The sequence below is a fragment of the Crocuta crocuta genome, unplaced genomic scaffold (genome assembly GCF_008692635.1).
Source record: "Crocuta crocuta isolate KB4526 unplaced genomic scaffold, BGI_CrCroc_1.0 scaffold175, whole genome shotgun sequence".
In the NCBI taxonomy this organism is placed as follows: domain Eukaryota; kingdom Metazoa; phylum Chordata; class Mammalia; order Carnivora; family Hyaenidae; genus Crocuta; species Crocuta crocuta.
In genome coordinates, this window is record NW_027530988.1 from 3,001,635 (window position 1) to 3,022,099 (window position 20,465).

General features: G+C 55.6%; 2 protein-coding genes and 1 long non-coding RNA gene across 4 annotated transcripts; 1 reads left to right on the plus strand and 2 right to left on the minus strand.

The window, feature by feature from the left end:
• Nucleotides 1-4,650: 4,650 nt before the first annotated feature.
• Nucleotides 4,651-11,503, plus strand: REC8 (REC8 meiotic recombination protein). 2 transcript variants are annotated; one of them, XM_077770454.1, is made up of 20 exons: nt 4,651-5,010; nt 5,217-5,348; nt 5,443-5,511; nt 5,644-5,786; nt 5,872-5,947; nt 6,055-6,175; nt 7,527-7,611; nt 7,983-8,062; nt 8,516-8,648; nt 8,737-8,809; nt 8,891-8,976; nt 9,142-9,191; nt 9,513-9,659; nt 9,973-10,039; nt 10,152-10,315; nt 10,486-10,534; nt 10,789-10,855; nt 10,943-11,074; nt 11,162-11,268; nt 11,356-11,503. In XM_077770454.1, exons 2-20 carry the CDS (start codon nt 5,293-5,295, stop codon nt 11,445-11,447), a joined length of 1,797 nt encoding a protein of 598 aa, XP_077626580.1. In that variant the 5' UTR covers nt 4,651-5,010; nt 5,217-5,292; the 3' UTR covers nt 11,448-11,503. The 2 variants fall into 2 exon arrangements, with proteins under 2 accessions (XP_077626580.1, XP_077626581.1); XM_077770455.1 differs by having other exon boundaries at nt 4,653-5,348; nt 8,516-8,606.
• Nucleotides 8,251-10,096, minus strand: LOC144236760 (uncharacterized). Its single transcript, XR_013336639.1, has 2 exons — nt 8,877-10,096; nt 8,251-8,730 (listed from the first exon to the last, which is right to left on the minus strand). It is a non-coding gene; the product is annotated as an uncharacterized LOC144236760 (long non-coding RNA).
• Nucleotides 11,262-20,181, minus strand: IPO4 (importin 4). The gene is given in 30 exon segments (XM_077770447.1): nt 11,262-11,876; nt 11,967-12,036; nt 12,803-12,907; nt 12,988-13,120; nt 13,226-13,434; nt 13,530-13,655; nt 13,962-14,006; nt 14,146-14,339; nt 14,431-14,536; nt 14,636-14,693; nt 14,771-14,848; nt 14,958-15,070; nt 15,181-15,292; nt 15,456-15,576; nt 15,824-15,937; nt 16,044-16,157; nt 16,382-16,511; nt 16,690-16,798; nt 17,088-17,197; nt 17,351-17,404; nt 17,492-17,656; nt 18,133-18,216; nt 18,303-18,404; nt 18,510-18,575; nt 18,803-18,982; nt 19,079-19,208; nt 19,649-19,710; nt 19,712-19,774; nt 19,901-19,987; nt 20,074-20,181. Coding segments are annotated over 30 exon segments (3,240 nt in total). The 5' UTR covers nt 20,143-20,181; the 3' UTR covers nt 11,262-11,745.
• Nucleotides 20,182-20,465: the final 284 nt, after the last annotated feature.

A 20,465-nucleotide genomic window follows, 5' to 3' on the forward strand; every position in this document is an offset into this window, starting at 1 on the left:
AACATACAATGTTAAATTAGTTTCGGGGGTACAATATAGTGATTCAACAGTGCTATCCCTCACTCAGTGCTCATTGTGATAAGCACTTTACCGTAACCTAGTTCACCCAACCCCCCACCCCCCACACTCACTGCCTCTCTGGGAACCATCTGTTCTCTATGGTTAAGAATCTGTTTTTTTTTTTTTTCCTCTTTGTTCATTTGTTTTGCGTCTTAAAATTCCACATATGAGTGAAATCAAATGATATTTGCCTTTCTCTGACTTATTTCACTTAGCATATACTCTAGATCCACATGTGTTGTTGCAAATGGCAAGATTTCATTGTTTTTTTATGAATGAATAATATTACAACGTATATGTATACGCTTTCTTTATCCATTCGTCTATCGATGGGCACCTAGTCTGCTTTCGTATCTTGGCTATTGTAAATAATGCTACGATAAACATAGGGGTGCATATATCCTTTTGAATTCATGCTTTCGTATATGGATAAATTCCCAGTAGAGGAATTACTGGATCATATAGTGGTTCTATTTTTAATTTATTAAGGAACTTCCAGACTGTTTTCCACAGTAGCTGCATGAGTTTGCATTGTCACCGGCAGGGCACAATGGGTTCCTTTTCCTCTATATCCTTTCCTTGTTTCTTGTGTTCTTGATTTTAGCATTACTGACAAATGTGAGGTGAGATCTCATTGTGGTTTTGATACACATTTTCCTGATGATGAGTGATGCTGAGCATCTTTTCACGTATTCGTTGGCCACCTAGATGTCTTCTCTGGAGAAATGTCTATTCATGTCATCTATTTTTTTAACTGGATTATTTTTTTGTTGTTGAGTTGTATCAGCTCTTTATATATTTTGGATACTAACTCTTTATCAGATATTTCATTTTTGTCTCCATGTATTTTTTAAAATTTCCTTTTTGATCTCTTGGTCAACCCATTCATTGCTTAGTAGCGTGTTATTTAACGTCCATGTATCTGTGATCTTTCCAGATTTTTCCTTGTGGTTGGTGTCTAGTTTCATAGTGTTGTTTTAGAAAAGATGCATGGTATGACTTTGATGTTTTTGAATTTGTTGAGACTTGTCTTGTGGCCTAATATGTGATCTATTCTGGAGAATGTTCTGTGTCACCTGAAAAGAATGTATTCTGCTGTTTTAGGATGGAATATTCTGAATGTATCTGTTAAATCCATCTGATCCAATGTGTCATTCAAAGCCACTGTTTTCTTACTGATTTTCTGTTTAGATGATCTGTCCATTGATGTGAGGGCTAAAGTCCCCTACTATTATTATATTACTATTGATCACTTTGTTTATGTTTGTTATTAACTGCTTTCTGCATTTGGGTGCTTCCATGCCAGGTGCATAAATATTTACAGTTGTTATATCTTCTGGTTGGATTATCCCGTTTATGATTATATAGCATCTTCTTACATTTTCTGTCATGCCCCGCATCCAGTCCGTCAGCAGATCCCGTCACTGTTTCTTTAGAATTTATCCAGAATCTGACCGTTTCTCTCTGTTTCTACCACTAACACTTTTTTTTTTAATGCTTTTTATTTATTTCTAGGAGAGAGAGAGAGAGAGAGAGAGACAGCGTGAGCAGGGGAGGGTCAGAGAGAGAGGGAGTCACAGACTGAAACAGGCTCCAGGCTCTGAGCTGGCAGTCAGCGCAGAGCCCGACGCGGGGCTCGAACCCACGAACCGCGAGATCATGACCCGAGCGAAAGTCGGACGCTTAACCGACTAAGCCACCCGGGCGCCCCATCTACCACTAACACTTTTTAAAAAATGTTTATTTTTGAGAGAGAATAAGAGTACAGGGGAGGAACAGAGAAGGAGAGAGAGAATCCCAATTAGGGCTGGAACTCACAGAACTGTGGGATCATGACCTGAGCTGAAATCAAGAGTCAGACAATGGGGTACTTGGGTGGGTCAGCCGGTTAAGCATCCAACTTTGGCTCAGGTCATAATTCACATTTGTGAGTTTGAGCCCCTCATCAGGCTCTGTGATGACAGCTCAGAGCCTGGAGCCTGCTTCGGATTCTGTGTCTCCCTGTGTCTCTGCCCTTCCCCTGCTCGTGCTCTCTCTCTCTCTCTCAAAAGTAAATAAACATTAAAAAATTTTAAGTGTCAGATGCTTAACTGAGCCACCCAGACGCCCTTACCACTGACACTTTGGAACAAGCTACACCTCTTTCTGCTTCCTTCGACATCTTTTCTCCTTCTACTCTTGTCCACCTTTAGCCTATTCCCAAAACAATAGAGATCCTCTTAACGCAAATGTCATCATGTCATTCCTCTGCTCAAAACCCTTCATTCGTTCTTAACTCATTCAGAGTAAAAGCCCAGATCCTTACAGTGGGTCTCCAAGGCCCTTGTGATGTGGCTCCTATCCTCCTTTCTTTTCTTTTTTTTTTTTTTTTTTTTTTTATTTCTAGGAGAGAGAGAGAGAGAGAGAGACAGCGTGAGCAGGGGAGGGTCAGAGAGAGAGGGAGTCACAGACTCCGAAACAGGCTCCAGGCTCTGAGCCGGCAGTCAGCACAGAGCCCGATGCGGGGCTCGAACCCACGAACCACGAGATCATGACCTAAGCGAAAGTCGGACGCTTAACTGCTCCATCCTCCTTTCTAACCTCACCCCTTGCCATTCTAGGCTCCTTGAACCCACCACATTTCTGCCTTAGGACCTTTGCACTTACTGGTTCTTTTGTCTAAAATACTCTTCCTTTAGGTAGGTGCATGTTGCCTCCTCTCTTCAGAGAGGGCTTCCCCAAGCACTCTACCTAAATAGCAGCCCTCACTACTCTCTAGTCTCCTGTGGCCTTATTCTCATAACAGTGATCACCGTTTCACATATTTCTGTTTGTCTCCTTGCAGGTCATCTCTCCTTCCCTAATGCATTAGAACAGGGACTTGTTTTGTTCACTGCTCTATCTCCAGTGCCTAAAGGAGTGTGTGGCGTGTAGTTAGGCATCTCATAAATACTTGTTGAATAGAGGGATGGATGGACAAGTTACTCTATTGCTTATCTCCTAAACTACATTCTGAGTACCTTAAGGGTAGATGCCCCCGCCTTATCTCTGTGCTCCGGTGTGAACTTATAAAGACTGACCACATATGTACAGTGACTGAAACAATTTGTATTATGTAGAAACCGACTTAACCAAGCACAAGTTGACTAGGTACTAGAAATGCTAGAATTCAAGAGAGCAGAGTTCCCAACCAGGCTGTGTCATTAAGGAGCTGTGTGGTCTGGGAAAACCGGTCTTACATGCGCCTCTATTTTCTCATCTGAAAGGCAAGTTTTAGACTAGATTTTGAAATCCCTGTCAGCCTTGACTTTCTGTGGTTGTAAATTAGGGTAGGTAATTGCATATTCACTTGACAAATGTTTACTGAGCTGGGTTCCAGGAACTAGTTGGGGGTAAAACAAAACAAAACTCAATCTTTTTTTTTTAATGTTTTATTTATTTTTGAGAGAGAGAGCATGAGCAGGGACGGGTCACAGAGAGAGGGAGACACAGAATCCGAAGACAGGCTCCAGGCTCTGAGCTGTTAGCAGAGAGCCTGATGCGGGGCTCGAACCCATGAACTGTGAGATCATGACCTGAGCCGAAGTTGGACGCTTAACCAACTGAGCCACCCAGCTGCCCACCCCCCCACCAAAAAAACCCTCAATCTTAAGAGATCCCAGACTGAAGGAACAAAACAAAATAGGGTCAGTTCAGCGACAATAAGAGACTGAGTGTTAAAGATGTAGGGGCGCCTGGGTGGCTTAGTCGGTTAAGCGTCCGACTTTCGCTTAGGTCATGATCTCGCGGTTCGTGGGTTCGAGCCCCGCGTCGGGCTCTGTGCTAACTGCCAGCTCAGAGCCTGGAGCCTGTTTCAGTCTGTGACTCCCTCTCTCTCTGACCCTCCCCTGCTCACGCTGTCTCTCTCTCTCCTAGAAAAAAAAAAAACATTAAAAAAAAAAAAAAAGAGATGCAGGAGCATGCCCTGGGGAAGGGCATTCTAGGCCAAAGAAACTGCTGTACAAAGGCAGGAGGCTTGGAGACAAAGAATTGTTTGAGCCAAATGGCTTTGTATGCAGAGAGGTATGCCCTACAGCCCACAAGAGCTGAAATCTATTTCAGCCAGGGGAACGTTCACAACCGGAAAACAGCCAGATGGGGCAGGCCCACCGCCTAAACTGTTCAAATTCAGGAAAAGATCCAGCAAGTTCTCTCAGGGCTTCCTGTGAGATCTGACTTCTTCCTCATCGATGTGCTGCGTCTCCAAGGCCACTCATGCCGTTTCCACCCCCCCAGCTCACGACAGGCCCAAGCCTGGGCACAAAAGGCAGGCCAGTTTTTGGTATTTTGTTGGTACCTGGTGGGATTTGGGGGGAAGGGCAAGGTCTAACCGCAGGTCACGCGCCCAGAACAGGGCAGGACAGCTGCCCCTGGAATGACCCGGCTGACTTTAGTAGTCGAAGTGCCCTTGTTACCAAACTTGCTGAGGGGGCGAGGCGAGGACTTGCTCCACGCTCATTGGTCGGCAGAGAAGCGCCACCGAGGAACCCTTGTTGCCAGAGGCCAGAACGAGAGCCCATTGGTCAGGACACCTCACAATGGCCCCGCCAGCGCACAGGATTCTTCCGATTGGTTCGCCGCGTGCCTCGGGAGGCCCTTGTTGCCTCGACCTCGGGCAGGCTGCCTCGTGCCCTGGAACGAGTGCTCCCTAGCCCACCCCCGTTCCCCATTGGCTCTCGTGGGGGCTGCCGCCATCTAATGACGAGGGAGGCGCAAAGCACCCGCGGGCGCGCTCCTTGCGGCAGGATCTAGTCCCGCGCGAGGGCGACCCCGCCGGGACTACAGGTGCGGAAGCTGAGTGAAAGGCCCAGGCGCCCGGCACCCCTGCGGAGGACCCCGTTCTCCCTCCTCCGGGGCTGGTCTGGAGCCCAGCGCGTCGTACCCTTGGGGAACTCTGCACCTCCAACCTGGAACCCGACCCGAAAGGCCCCAGTAAGTTCGAAGCACCCACGCGGCGTGTGAACCCGCTCAGAGCAGACGGAGGGGGGCGTCCTAACTGTTGTGTGTCGAGTCGGCGCCTCCATTTATTCTCGCCTTAATCGTTTAGCCACCGATTATTTATCGGTTCCTTTATTTGGCATTCTGGGTCCACCTCGGTGCCACCTCCCTAACCCCTCTGTTCCAACGGTGTTGGGAAGTTCGGTGCCGCAGAGAATTCCGATTGAGATCGGAACGGGGGCGTGGCGGAGGCGAGGGTGAAACCCCGGCAGGACAATGTTCTACTATCCCAACGTGCTTCAGCGCCACACCGGCTGCTTCGCCACCATCTGGTAAGGGCAGGGTGGTGCATGCCGGGAGGGGCACCCAGGGATCCCAGCCTGACGCCCCCGACCCACCATCCATCCACACCCCCGACCCCTCCAGGCTGGCAGCGACGCGTGGCACCCGGCTGGTGAAGCGCGAGTACCTGAAGGTGAACGTGGTGAAGACCTGGTAAGGCCCAGGAAAGGGGGGAGCGGTGGGGCCTGTGTGGGCAGGGTAGTGAGGCAACCGGATGGATCCCGTCGGCCAGGCAGTGGGGTTGGTCCTTGGCGCAGGGGTGAGCAGGGCGTTTTGTACCCCCAGCGAGGAAATCCTCGATTACGTGCTGGTGCGAGTGCAGCCCCCGCTGCCCGGGCTACCGCGGCCCCGCTTCTCCCTGTATCTCTCAGCACAGCTGCAGATCGGTGTGATCCGGGTCTACTCCCAGCAATGCCAGTACCTTGTAGGTAAGTCCGGGAAGGCTCGGGAGATGGGGCAGAGCCAGGGGCCCTGGGCGAGGCGAGCTCTCTACCTTGCCCTCCCTGCCCACAGAGGACATCCAGCATATTCTCGAGCGCCTGCACCGTGCCCAGCTGCAGATCCGCATTGATATGGTGGAGACTGACCTGTGAGTGCACCCCTGGGACCTTGCCATTCAGCCCTTAGAGGGCAGCCTTCTCCCTGCTTGACCTCAACCCACTGCCTCAGTACCCCACAGCCCACACTCTCTCTCAGACCCAGCCTGCTGCTTCGTGACCACCTGGCCATGATGGAGACCCTGGAAGATGCTCCAGACCCCTTTTTTGGAATGATGTCTGTGGATCCCACACTTCCCAGCCCCTTCAGTATCCCTCAGGTAGGGCTCATTCACTGCAGGGGGACTGTCGTGGGAGACCTATCCAGGCAAAGCCCACTCCACCTGTCTGTTCAAGGCCAACTTAGGGGTAGCTCTTGTCCTAGTACACAGTTCCCACTGCCAAGGCTCTCAGGCCGTCAGCGTCTCTCAGCCGTGGTTTCCTTACCTTTGTCCTCCTCTATCCTGACACCTCAACAGCTTAATAACAATGCTACTGCCTGCCTTCAAAGACCCCTCCTGGGGTCCCACACTGCAAACGGAATACTAGCATTAGAGTTCTCCGTGCCCAGGCCTAGAACTAGCCACCCCCAGACATCTCTCAGCACATCCCCTGGGCATCTTTGGCTCCCAAACACCGATCTGGCCCCCACGTCCCAAAGATGCCACATTCACTTCTTTGCTTGTGCTGTTTCCCTAGCCCATGATGGTCACTCTCATTTCCTACTAGTTAAGTCTTACATTTCCTTTTTTTTTTTTTTTTTTTAACATTTTTTAATGTTTATTTTTGAGAGAGAGACAGGGTGAGGGGGGGTGGGGGGAGGCAGAGAGAAAGGGAGACACGGAATCCGAAGCAGGCTCCAGGCTCAGAGCTGTCAGCAGAGCTGGATGTGGGGCTTGAACCCACGAGCTGTGAGATCATGACCTGAGCCAAAGTCTGATGCTTAACTGAGCCGCCCAGGCGCCCCAAGTCTTACATATCCTTAACAGACCTGGCTCAGATACTGTCCTTTTCTATGAGGCTGCATCGCTGGCCAGAACCACATGTTTTGGAACTCAGCACACCGCTAACAGGCTCGTTTCGCCCTTTGTGTTGACTCTTGCTGGGATCCTATACAAACCTGTCTTCCTGTTGGGCCATAGGCTCCTTAAGATCAGGAATCTTTTCTGTTCCTCTGTTCCCCACACTTGACACAAGGGTGCAGTGCTTCGTGTACAGACAGACAGACAAAGAGTAGATAATGGGGGCAGCAGGGGGAGGAAAGGAGTGCATATGGTGATTGAGTATGCAGGTGTCAGTGCCACCGGGCTTCGGCATGAAGGAGCATTTTCGTCTATTGTCCGGATAAGGTTGTGGGAGTGAGAAAACAGTGGCTAGAGGCACCTGGGTGGCTCAGTCGATTGAGCATCCGACTTCAGCTCAGGTCATGATCTCACAGTTTGTGAGTTTGAGCCCCGCGTCGGGCTCTGTGCTGACAGCTCAGAGCCTGGAGCCTGCTTCGGATTCTGTGTCTCCCTCTCTCTCTGACCCTCCCCTGCTCATGATCTGTCTCTCAAAAATAAATGTTTAAAAAAAAAAAAAAAAGAGTGGCTAAAGGTGAACCCTTCCTTTTGTCCCCAATCTTCCCCAAAGATTCGACACCTCCTAGAGGCTGCAACCCCAGAGAGACTTCCTGAGGAGATCCCTCCTGAAGTCCCTATGGAGCCTAAGATGCCAGGTGAGCCGAGAAGAGTTCTTTTTGGGGAGAGGCATAGGAAGGCCCAAACACTGAAGAAATGACCAGCTTTGAGCTGGTCTTAAGTGGCGCTTCTCTTAAGCGCCACTCCCCGTGAGGGGTGTTTTGTGTGTGTAATCTCATCTCTGCCTCAAGAGTCCTATGAGATCGGAATATTATCCCCTTTTTACAGAGGAGGAAGGTGAGGCCCACAGTGGTTAAGCCGCAGAGCCAGAGTCAGATTGGCAGTGACTGGTCTGGGCCTGACCAGATCCCAGGTTGACTTGACTGTAGAGTCCATGCTTTCACCTCACCACATGGGGTGGGAACTTGGGAAGAAGCAGGGGCTGGTGTGACTTTTCCTTCCCCTCCAGACAGGACCCTGGTCACCGTGGTGTCCCCAGAGGCCATCACCATCCAAGAGGCAGAGCCCATACGCATGCTGCAGATCGAGGTGAGTTGTACCCCTACAGCAGGGCCCGAGGCCTGCCTCTGGCGGCCCAGCCCGTCTTCTGTTTACTCACTTCTGTCTGTCCTGAACCCTGCCTTCTTGTCTCCATTTCACCACTCCCTCCCTGCTCCTAGTGCTTGAATGCCCTGTAGGCCTCCTGCTGCCTTTCAAACCCAGTTTCCTAGATCCACTTGCCTTTTTCAAACATTTATTTTTATTTTTGAGAGGGAGAGAGAAAAACAAAGCATGAGTGTGGGAGAGGTAGAGAGAGAGGGAGACACAGGATCCGAAGCAGGCTCCAGGCTCTGAGCGGTCAGCACAAATCCCCATGGGAGGCTTGAACTCACAAACCGCTAGATCATGACCTGACTCAAAGTCAGACGCTCGACTGAGCTACCCAGGTGCCCCTTGGAATTGTGTCCCCTTTCCCCCCTCCCACTCTTCCTCTTTGGACAGGGTGAACAGGAACTCCCAGAGGTCAGCCGGCGAGACTTGGACCTGCTGATCGCCGAGGAAGATGAAGCTATCTTGTTAGAAGAACGTAAAGGCAAGCCTGTCCCGCCACGTGGGGCCCGTGCGGCACTGGATGGTCAGGGCCCTGGCATGGGCAGTCTGGGCCTGGGCGGTGCTCCCGCCTCCTCTCTTCTGTGCTCTGAGCCCTGGTCTTCTCTCTGCAGAGTACAAGGAGGAGCCCCGGGCCCCGGAGGAATACATCACAGTACCCCCGCTTTCCCCCCCAGCTCTCGCACAGTAAGGGCAGGACCCCCTGGGCCAGGCAGGTGGTCAGTGCTGAGAGGGGGGCCCTCATTTCTCTCACCCATTTTCCCTCAGGGTGGAAGGGGCAGCAGAGCCACTTCCGGTCCCAGCCCCTGAGGATTTGAAGCCAGTGGCCTGGGAGCCTGAGGCCCTCCTTACTGGTGAGTGCCTGTCATGCCTGGGCTTTCCTGGGAGTAGCTGTTGCACCCAAGGGCCCTGGATTCCAACTTGCTGAAGGGAGGCCTTCTAGCTTCTTGCTTGGGTGGCTGCGTGGCTGTAAGGGCAAAGGGTGTGTGGCAGAGCCAGGACCTAGAGTGTTTTCGCAGAGGTGACCCCCCTGCCAGAGCTGCGTCTGCCAGCCCCTCCTAGCCCAGAGGTGAGTAGTGCCCCTTCCATGCCGCCTTCTCTCCCAAAGCTGCTCATCCATATTCGGCTTCCCCAAGCCCTGGGCCACTGCTAGCCTGCCTGGGCCTTTGTGCAAATTGGTAAAAGGTACCCCTGCTCACACTCCATTTTATGTAGCCTGCCCTTCCCTGCAGGGCCCCTCACGTGAGGTTGGAACCGCACGTCCTGAGGCCGCGCCCAGCTCTTTCCCAGGGCACCTCTGGGGTGGGGAGGTGGGGCTTACTCTGCAGCCCACCAAGGTGGCGAAAAAAGAATGGGTAGCCTTACCCCCGCTTCCCCTCCAACTCGGCAGAGGAGGCCCCCAGAGGCCCCATATCTTGAGAGTCCACCTGCTCGCCGCCGCCGCCGCCGCCAGTTATTGTTCTGGGACAAGGAGACTCAGATCTCTCGGGAGAAATTCCAGGAACAACTGCAAACCAGAGCCCACTGCTGGGAGTGTGTGAGTGCAGCCTACGCTCTGCTGGGGATGAAGGGGGGCACGGCGGGCCTGGGGCCACTCATGCTGGGCCTTCTAGACTCCTAGACAGAGAACATTCCCCAAACTGCATGTGTTCCGGGTTTGCGCACACACAGTTCTCCGTTCCTTGAGTGATCCCACAGAGCACATCCATGGGCACCAGGTAGCAGTGAGTGGGGCGGCCAGGGGCATGAACCTGAGTGTTGGAAGGTCAGAAGTCTTGGAACAAAGCATTGCAAAGACATGGAGGGGTGGCTCCCTCCTAACTGGGCCTCTGGCCCTCCCTGCCATGTAGCCAAAGGTGCAGCCTCCCGAGAGGACCATCAGAAGCCCTGTGGAGCTATTCCGAACCCCAACTCACTGTAAGGAGTGGTGGGAGTTGGCATGTGGGATGCTCAGAACCCATATTCCTCACTTGGTGTTCCTTACACCTGAGACCCCGTCCCTGCTGTCCCTCTCCCCTCCCCCCCACAGCTGCCTGGTTACCCCCAGAACTGCTGGCTTTCTGGACCCACTGTGCCCAGCCACCTCCAGAAGCGCTCAGGCGGAGGCCACCCCGGGTGCCTGAAGAGGAGGCTGAGGTGGAGGTCACAGCTGAGGAGGAAAGGAGGAGGGCTGAAACTGTGAGCGATATCGAGGTAACCGCGCCCTTCCTCCCTCCTCAAGAGGCTGCCTTCTCCTGCCCACGGGAGCCAGTAGGGCTGGGTCCATCCTGAGTGCAGGCTGGTTCAGGGCTAGGACTGCTTCCCCCCTGCACCAGGTGCTTCTGTGACACTCGGGGTCTTAATTCTCGCTGTCCCTCCCCCAGGTCCTGAGAGAGGCCCAGGAGCCCAGCGGGCCCCTCCTGCTGTCTTCAGGTAGGTGCCAGGAGTAGGGAGAGGACCACGACCCTAGCTGCGGTCCCAGAGGACTGGTATCCTGACGCTCTTATTAGAAGAGAGTGTTTAACATGAGGGACCATAGATCTCTGCACTCCAGCCCCCCCCCTCCCCCCGGGCACTTTTAATAAGTCCCTGCACGGCCATGGCATATAGTTCAAGCAGATGGCCTCAACGTCCTGACTGCTCGGATCTAAGCAGATCCACTCAGGACCTTCACCTCCCCCCAACAGAGCTCTCTCTAGAAGCAGCCGAGGAGGAGAAGTCCCGCATCAGCCTCATCCCCTCGGAAGAACGGTGGTAAGGCCCTGGCCCACGCCAGGCATTCCCCTCGTCGCTGTCACAGCTGCCCCCTTCTCTGCTCCACCTGACTGTGTGCTCTCCCAGGGCCTGGGCCGAGGCAGAGCAGCCAGAGCCCCCCGCGCTGCCTGTGGTGCCTGAACTCCCTGAAGCGCCCATGGAGCTGCCTCTCGAGCTGCCCCTGGAGCCCGAGCTGCTGTCGCTGGAGGCGGTGTATAGGTATCAGGGAACCTGGGGGTGTCTTGGGGCGGGGGGAGAGGGGGAGCCCAGGCTGAGACTTCAGCTGCCAGCCCTTGACCCCCACAGGGCAGTGGCACAGGAGCTGCAGGCTAACAGGGAGCCCGATTTCAGCAGCCTGGTGTCCCCACTCAGCCCCCGCAGGATGGCTGCTCGAGCCTTCTATCTGCTGCTGGGTAAGCGTGGGCACATGTGGGGGGATAAGGACACACAGGCCGCCCAGGGACTCCCCCTGACTGGCCCTGTCCTTTACCCCCGAGCAGTGCTTGCGGCACAACAGATCCTTCGTGTGGAGCAAGAGAAGCCATATGGGCGCCTCCTGCTGCTGCCGGGGCCACGATTCCACTGCGGTTAGAACAGATTCACAAAGCTGCCAGGATCCTGGTTACATTAAATACATCCTGCCTTGCACGTCTATCTCTGTGCTTTCTGCTATCAGAGCTTGGTTTTCAAGCAGAAACTAAACTGCCTTTATTAGGGTAGGAGATCAAGGCTCCGTTTGTGTTGTCTCACGGCATAACAGAGCCGGAGACGCCTCTGTAAGGCGGCGGGCAGGGCTGAGACTCCAAGTGGCTATGAGGCCCAGAATCTTTGGTAAGGCGTGAGCTGCACTGGGGCCGGCTCTGTTCTCTCTGGCCCGGCTGCAGCCCAGTCTAGGTGAGGCCCAGCACGGCCTGGAGCTCCTGAGCTTTGTCTCCAGGCAACGAACCCAGTGCAGAGTGGAAGCTGTCGGCGTGCTGTCTGGCCAAGAACGTCAGGAGCAGCAGCAGGGCGGCCTTGGTATCTGGGAGGAGAGTGCAGAGGGAGAGATCCCGGAAGGACTGGCCCCCCGCCCCTAGCTGCCCCAGGCCCTGCTCATGCCTGCCCCCCTCACCTGGTGGGATCTTATTGTCAGCCAGAGTGAGGCTACAGATACGCAGGAGCTCAGGAGCCACATCTAGGACCTGTGGACAAAGAAAGGCTGACTTAGGGGTGGTAGCACCCCAGGTCCGGGGTAGGGGTAGGGACCAAAGATGGAGAGAATCTCACACCAGCGATACTTAGATGTGAATCGGTATCATGCTTAAAGACAACCGTGAAATAAGAGAAGGACCCATGAAATGTGGTAGTCCTAATTTTTTTTTTTAAAGAGACGGGATTGTGACCAAAGAGAATTGAAGTTAAAGACCAAAAGAATCTCCTGGTTTCTCTTCAGATCAAATAAATCTTTCACTTTTTTTTTTATTTTATTTAAATAAAAGACCAAGAGAGCTCCACCAACACAACAGTCTCTAAAGGTGCAAAACAAGTGAATGACACAGGAGCACTGGAATAGGAGTCGAAACCTAGCTCGTCAGTGCAGACAAACCTCCTTCAGAAAGCTGCTCTAATTGGAAGGGACGGGGGGGTGGCCCAGGGATACCCACGCCCCATGGCACGGTCTGAAGGAGCCCTAGTGTGGGAAGTTCGCCTAGGGAAGCTGTGATTTCTGGCTCACCCCAGAGTGTGCAGATGGCCAGGCAGGGTGGAGCCTCCCTAGGAGAAAGCAGTGTGTGGGGAGAGCCCCTTCTCTCCCATTACAAGCCTGGCTGCCAGTCCTTGCAGCCTAATGACAAAGCTGAGTAAGGAAAGTCACACACAAGACAGTTAAATTGTTACTCTGTGTCAGCCACGGCCAGTCTGCCTGTGACAAGCAGCAAACTCCCCTGAGGGCCACCGTGGGGGAGTTACCTGGTCGGGGCTGCTCTGGTACAGGAAGCGGAAGAGGTGCCCGATGGTGACCCACTCCTCCAAGTCCTCCTTCAGTGGCAGGGCGTGCAGCAGAGCAGCCAGCACCTGGACACAAAGATGCCTCAGGCCCCTTGTTCTGCACCCTCCTCAGCTTCTCAGCCTCGTCCAATGCCCCCGGGCCTCACCTGGGGCTCCGGTTTCCTTGTGGGACTGGCCATCAGCAGGCGGGCGAGGGCCCCACAGATGTTGTCACGGACGCGATCGTGGCGCTCCCGAGCCAGGAGGGGCAGCAGAAGCCCCAGCAGCTTGGGGAAGTGTCTGGTCCCACAGTCAAGGACCAGGCACGTGGGCAGACCACTCCCATCCTCGGGCCCCAGATATGCTCCCAGCCCTGCCTCGGCCCCTCCTATAAGCTAAGGATACTCCTGAGCGGGGTGGCCTCCGTGCTCTGCCAGCACACCCAGCCCAAAGATGGCATTGCTCCGCACCTCGGGGTCTGCCTCCCGGGCGGTGCTCAGCAGCACAGGGAGCAGGCGAGACACAAACTGGGCTGAGGCGGCCCCCAGGCCCTGAATGGACTCCGCCAGGGTCCCCACTGCAAAGGACTTCTCTGCCACCGTGCAGCCCTGTTTCTGCGGGGGGGGAAGAGGAGTGAAGTCAGCCCGGGACATTGGGGGCTAGACACAGGGCGCACGGGTAGAAGGGGGCTCGAAGCCAGAGCACTCACCGTCTTGCAGAGCAGCAATGGCAAGAAGCCGGCAAAGAAGGGGGCGAAGGTGTCGCCCCCGGCCGCGGCTGCCAGGGCCGGGACAGCCTCTCCAGCATGCTCCAGCAGCATGGCATCATATTCAGCCTGTGGAGCCAGGGCAGGGGCTAGCGTGACAGGCCCAGCTCTGCGATATGGGTGCCCCCCCCATGATGCCCCTTCCTGGCTGGCTTTGTGCGAAGCACGGCTTTCTCTCCTGGTGTACCTGCCCTCAGCTATGGATCCAGGCCCACCTGAAGCCTCACCGCCTGAGTGGGAGCAGGGCTGCATCGTTCAGAGCCACCACCTTTCAGCGGCCCTGCCCCCCCAGACCAAGCCCAGGGGCATGGTCCCTCCCTGCCCGGTGCAGACTACATGACAGCCTGGTCCCACGGTTTGCACCATAGCCCTTACCTGGTCCTCTTCCTCCTCTTCCTCGTCCGTGTCCTGACAGGCTGTCTGCAGGAAGGGAACTCAGCTCAGCCCGGGCTCTCCAGCCCCTTCCCCTTTCCATGGAGGGGAGGCAGGGGGAGGAGAGCTGCACTATCCCCACTTGGGGCTGAGCCATCTCACCCCACAGCCCACCGGCCCTGCTCACCTTCCTTTGCAGCACAGCCTTGAGCATGCTGCAGAGCTCAGCGAGACGCCCAGGGGGCTGCAAAGCGAGGGGCCCGCAGCCACGCAGCACCCCTGTCAGCGCCTCCAACACAGCCATAACCACCTGGCGCTCCCGCTCCACACTCACTGCCTGCATGTAGGACGGCACCACCCGGGCCAGCGCAGCCTGCAGAGCTGGGGACATTATTGGCTGAAGCCCCGGTCGGGCCCCGTCCCTCCCTCCAATCGCCCCCTGCTTCCAGGGACCTCAGCCTCCCCCTCTCACCTGCAGTGTTGGGTTCTGAGGGGCAGCTCTGACAGGCCTTGTGCAGCGCGCAGCAGAACTGACCCAGGGCCTCATGGGCTGCCTTCCGCACATTTAGGTGAGGGCACTGCGGGGTGAGGAAGGGCAGGATGGGCCTGCTGTGTCCACGCCAACACTGGACCCCGAGCCCTCAGACTCCACCCGTTCCGTCTACCAGCCCTCTCACCTCCAGGAGCTTGAATACTTCTTCAAAGACACTCTCCATGTAAGGAAGGAAGGCCACGCTGTGGACAGACACACGGCCATTGGGGAAGGAATGCCCAGGCAGGGTTCCCAGTGCCGGGGAAAGGCTGGGGCTCACCTGGTGTTCAAGGAGATCTCCCCTAGAGCAGCACAGGTGTCTTCCTTCTCGTCGAAAAAGGCATTTTCCACGCTGTACCTAGAGTCAGGCGGGGATGCAGCAGCGATTAGACACCAGGAGGGCAGATCCGGCACTGGGCCCTTGCCGAAGCCAGGATCCCTCTGACCAGAATGGCAGCCCTCCGCACCCTGAGATCTCCGAGTCTTCCTCCTCTTCCTCATCCTTGTCCATGAGCTCCTCCTCGTCGTCCTCGTCACTCTCGTCAAACAGAAGGAAGGAGGCGCTTCCATCGTACTGAGGCTGGACAGAGGAGGCACGGCAGGGACTCTGGCTCAGCTGAGCCTGGGAGGTAAGTGCCACGCCAGGGCTGCCCTTCCCCCACTGGCCCAGCCCACCGGTTCTCTGCTCACCACAATGCCTTCAGTGGAACGCAGTGACAGCAGCATGAGTGTGGTGATTTGTGGCAGGTGCGGTGCCAGGCCTTCACCCATGAGCCCCGATAAGGCTGCAAACAGGCTGTACCTGGGGAGGCAGGCAGAAGCTGTACAGACAGAACGGGGAAGCCGGCGAAGCCCAGGAAAACCCAGGATCCAGAATCAGAGAGGACAGGGTTCTCGGGCCAGGGCTGTGGATCCAGTGGGTGCGCAGGAGACATGGGGCAGGGCTGGGGGGAGGGCTCACTCACGTGCAGCGCCGCAAATCAGGGTCGTCTACCTGGTCACATAGGCCCAGCCCCAGCCGGCAGCATTCCTCAGCCAGGGGCCTCATGGGCTCCCCCACTGCTCGAGCCAGCACCCCCAGTGTCTCTGTGGGGGCAAGGACTCGGTTAACTCTAGGATGAGAAGATGGGTCAGAGATGTGCGAGACCAAGACCTGGGGGACCAAAGACAGCAGCTGGGGGGCTATTCAGGAATCCCACTTGTTTCTAGGCACAGTGAGAAGAATGCTTCCTAGATGAGAAGGAAGAAACCTGTGTCGCCCTGGGGGAGAGCTCTGTGAACACCTCGGCCCTGTCCTGGCAGTGGGAACCCTGCCCGAGAGCCCCTTACTCACCCAGGCTCTGGATTTGCACAGGCTGAAGGTCCTCGTGGCCAGTTAACAGGAATTCCCGCAGGTGCTCCATAATGGTGGGGAAGTAGGGCAGCAGGGAGGCCTGGGCCGCTGTGGCTGGGGGATGGAAGGACAGCATCAGCTGGAGTAAGAGCCACTGGGCCACGTGTCACAGGCTCCCTAGGGAAACCCTGTGCCCTGCCTCTTGCCTCCTCCTCCTCACCAATGGCCCCCAGGGCGCTCACTGCCAGCTCCTTGGCCCGGGAGCTGCTGGGATTCCTCAGAGGCTGCAGCATACACTCCATCAGCTCCGGAAGGTATGGCTGCACTTTAGGTCCTGTGGGAAAAGGCATTCCTCTAATACCCAGGCCGGGTCTCTTACGTTCTGGGGGCCGACCTCCCTCCAGGCTGACCTCTGACATCCAGCCCAGACCTCTCTGGGCGCCTGCCACACTCCTTTCTCTGCCGCAGACAGTGATGCAGGGAGTTGCACGTCCCAACCCCTTTATCCAAAGCTACAGCTCTGTCCCCTCCCACACACCTGCAATTGCCATCACCTACCTAGATTCTCCACGAAATTCTCCAGGGCATAACAGGCCTTGGCTAGGTGGTTTGTGTGCCCAGGAGGCACCGACTTCAGGTAGGCGAGGAGCAGTGGCATCACCTCCCCTGAATAGCTGCTGATATGGGGCTGGAGAAAGGGAAAAAAAGACCCCGAGTCAGCTCAACCGGTGGTATGCCCTCAAAACATGCACCTAAAAGCCAACAGCAGCAAGGATGCCAGAGGCGGGGAGTGGGGGAGGAGGGAGGCGGGTCCCTGGGATGGGTGGGGACTCTGAAACACTGACTGCCCATTCAGCCTTGCTGACCTGTAGGTTCTCTGAGAACTGGCCCAGGGCAAACAATGCAGCACTGCGTACAACTTGCGATGGGTCCTCCAGGCCCTTGCACACGATCTGCAGCAGTGGGGACAGCAGTCTGGGTGGGGTGGGACAAGAGGATGTAATCTGAGGGGCAAGACCAGAAAGCCTGAGGCTGGGCCATTCTCATTTCTGCGGGGGAAACCAAGGCTTTCTTTGTCACCACCCCCTGGTCCCTAGAGATGGGGAAGCCATTGAAATTATTTTCCAAATCAGGACCTTCTCAGAGTGAGGGAAAACACTACTGATAATTAAGCTCCACCAACAAGCACTGACCAGGACTGCCATGCGCCGTGTGGCGGTCCTCCCCACGGCCCACCCTCCCTCTAGGAAAAAGGAATAGACACCTCTGTCTGATGTGGTCACCAGCTCCATCGGACAGTACAGCCAGCACCAGGAGCCCAGCCTTGCGCTGGTACGGTCTCTCACTCCGCAAGGCCTCTTCCAGCATGGGCATCTAAGGAAGCAGATGGCACTCAAATCCTAGCACAATCCTGCCCACTCTTGTGGCAACTGGCCCTCCACACCTAACAGGACCCAAACATCTTCAGCAATGGGAGACTAGGCACACCTGGGGGTAGGGGCACCAGTAGGGCAGAGCCACACTTACCAACAAGGGACAGAGCTTCTCAGGGGGCAAATGTAGTGCCAGCATATCCACGACCTGAAAAAGGACAGGAAGACTTTGCTGGACTCCATCTCTGCCCCACAGCTACCTAACACTCCACCCCACTCCTGTAGCATATCCTACCTGTACAGCAAAGTGCTTGGGAGTCTCCCCCACCAGGCCAATCTCCAGCTCCTCCTCTTCTGAATCCTGGTCCTCAGGATCCAGTTGGCCCAGTGGGGGCTCGGCAGCCATAATGGGAAACAGGGTGTGTAGCAAGGGTGGCAGGAGACGATTCTTCAGCAAGGCCTTGAAAGGAAGGTGGAATGGTGTCCCTGGTAATCTGCTCCCAAGATGGACTCACATTAAAAATTCTAGCCTTCTAGGCCATAAAGGATCCAGCAGAAGATTCTCAAACTCCCAGCTAGGAGCTGGGGTGAGGCCAGATCGATTCTGAATACCTAAAGATAGCGTGAGGCATCTGGGTGCCTCAGTCAGTTAAGTATCTGACTTGGGCTCAGGTCTTGATCTCAATGATTCGTGAATTTGATCCCCGCATCAGGCTCTGTGCTGATGGCTCAGAGCCTGGAGACTACTTCTGATTCTGTGTCTCCCTCTCCCTCTGCCCCTCCCTGGCTTGCACCGTCTCTCTCTCTCTCTCTCTCAAAAATAAACATTTAAAAAAAAATTAAAAAATAAAGATACCCTGACTTAGACAAAAAGCCCCAGCAGTGATGTAAGGGATGGAAATGGGGGCACACCAATGTGCATCAGAGAGTACTCACCTTGCTCTTGACTTTAACCAAGAAACTGAGGCAGCAGAGAATACGTACACGTATTGCATCACCCAGAGCCACGTTTTTAGCCACCTGCCCAGAGACTAACTTGAATCAGAGACACCCAAAGAAACTCCCAGCAAAACAAGCAGCAGAGGCTGTGCCTGTCCCCAGCTCACCTCCAGGCAGAACGTGAGGACTTCAGAGAGGTGGGAAGTGATGATGGGCACCTCTGACTCCAGCAATTCATCCAGGGCCTCCACAGCCTCACAGGCCTTGGCCTGCCAAACAGACAAGTCATAGAATTACCATGCTCTTCTTCAGTGGACCAGGCTGGGTGCTCCTATACTCTCCTTCCAACGGAGCTCTTGCCCACATGTCCTCACCTCATCCACAGGGATCAGAGTCTGCATGGCCACAATAAGCTTGGGCACCAACATCCGCGCAAGAGGCTAGAGGACAGAGAGCATAATATATGCTCATCTCAGGCCCCAGAAGCTGGTAGCTTCCTCAAGGCCTGGCTACAGGATGAGCCCAGGTACAGCCACCCACAATATCCCCTCTCAACTGTTAGGAAGGACAAATGGCAAAGAATCTGAAGTAGTTCTGCATCCTGCGAGAATGAGGGCATGAAGATCCAAGAACAGGGAGCCAGGAAAGGTGGGGACCCACATCTCACCACATCATCAGTGCCCAGGTAAGGGGCCATGGTGGTCAGCGTGCGCAGGGAGTAAAAAAGGAGTCCAGGAGAGCCCACCTCACCAAGGGTCTCATTCAGAAGCCGAAGAAGCTCCCGGTGGTGGGGCTGGAAGGCCTCAGGCCGGGAGGTCACCACCACACTTAGCAGCAAAAGCCCCATCTGTGTGGGAGTAGGGGACAAGAGGAAAAAGCTTACATGGTCTATCCAGCCTCTCAGTCCTTCTATCCCTCCCTCCCACCAACAATGTGCTAATACCTCTCTCTCTGGGACGTGGGGACTGTGGGTACTGTGCTGAAGAAGCTGCATGAGCTGAGGCCAGGCCTCCAGGCCTTCCTTTCGAAAAATGGTGGCTGAGAGCTGGGCCAGGCTAAGGCTCACAGAGTGCCTGCAAACAGGAGACATTCCATCGCCACCCTAATCATCCTCCAGTACCCTCCCCAACACACGCTGGGCCTGCCTCAATGGGCTGGCCAGGACGGAAACCTTCAAGTGTGGGCAGAGGGTCTTTGCCAAGTTGGGACACATAAAACAGTGGCTAACAGGGAGACCAGCAGCATGGTGGGTGTGTGATCTGTGAGCCTGGTTTCATGCAGAGTGAATTTCAGTTCTTCTTCTGAATCGGATTTGGCAGACCATCACAGCCTAATCTCGTGAAATTTAGTCTCCAGCAGGGCCTTAGAACCCTCGCTCCCTCCTTGGTCTAGAACTGAAATCTTCCCTCCTCCAGGCCCCAAGCCCTGCCTGGAGCTGAAAGACAAGGCAGAGACCCAGAGAGGGTCTCGGGGGGTCAGTCAGGATCCCAAGAGGAGGCAGGTAGGCACTTACTGGGTCTCTCTCTGAAAGGCCGACAGGACCAGGGACTTGAGGCTGGAACACAGGTGGCAGGTGTTGGTACTTGGNCCAGCGGGTACTCAGTCGTCTGCGGGTCAGCACGGCCGCGAACTGGCGGATCTGGGACGAGGAAGCACATACGTGAGGGTCCGGGCAGGAAGGTGCTGAACGGGCCGCAGGGGGAAAGCTGGGGCTTGACCAATGGAGTACTACAGGACACTCAGCAGTAAGGGGCAGGAGCCTCACCTGAGGGTCGGCCGCCGAGGCCAGCAGGTCGCAGAGCGCAGGCAGAGCGGCCGGGTCCCGAAGAGCGGTCTGGAGCTGCTCGGTGGCCTGGGGGAGGGGGGTAGTTTGGGGGTCAGAGTCGGGCTTTTCCCGCAACCTCCCGCTCGCCCCGGCCGGGTCTACCCTGTCCGTACCCGGCGGATACGCTCGGTATCCGGCAGCAGCAGCTCCCGCAGGATCTGCTCCAGGCCGGCGGGCTCCATGGCAGCAGCCGAGCAGCCGCTACTGGGGCGGGAGGGGGGAGGGACAGCACGTGGAGGCCCTGAAACCCACTTCCGGCGGAAAGGGCGTTGCTCCGCGCCCCTCCCGTCGCCAGGGTGATTCAACTAGCTTTACACCCGGAGCTCTGGCTTTTCACTTCCGTTGGCCTCAGCGCCGGCTGAGCCGCGGAAACCGACCCTGGCGGTGCAGGTTCCCCCAGTCGAGAGTTCCCCATGCCCCGCGTAGAACTCGAGTTCGTGCGTTCCGGGCCGACCCGGTTTTCTAAAGGGACACTGCCCTTTACGGCAGGGCTCGAGTTCCGGTA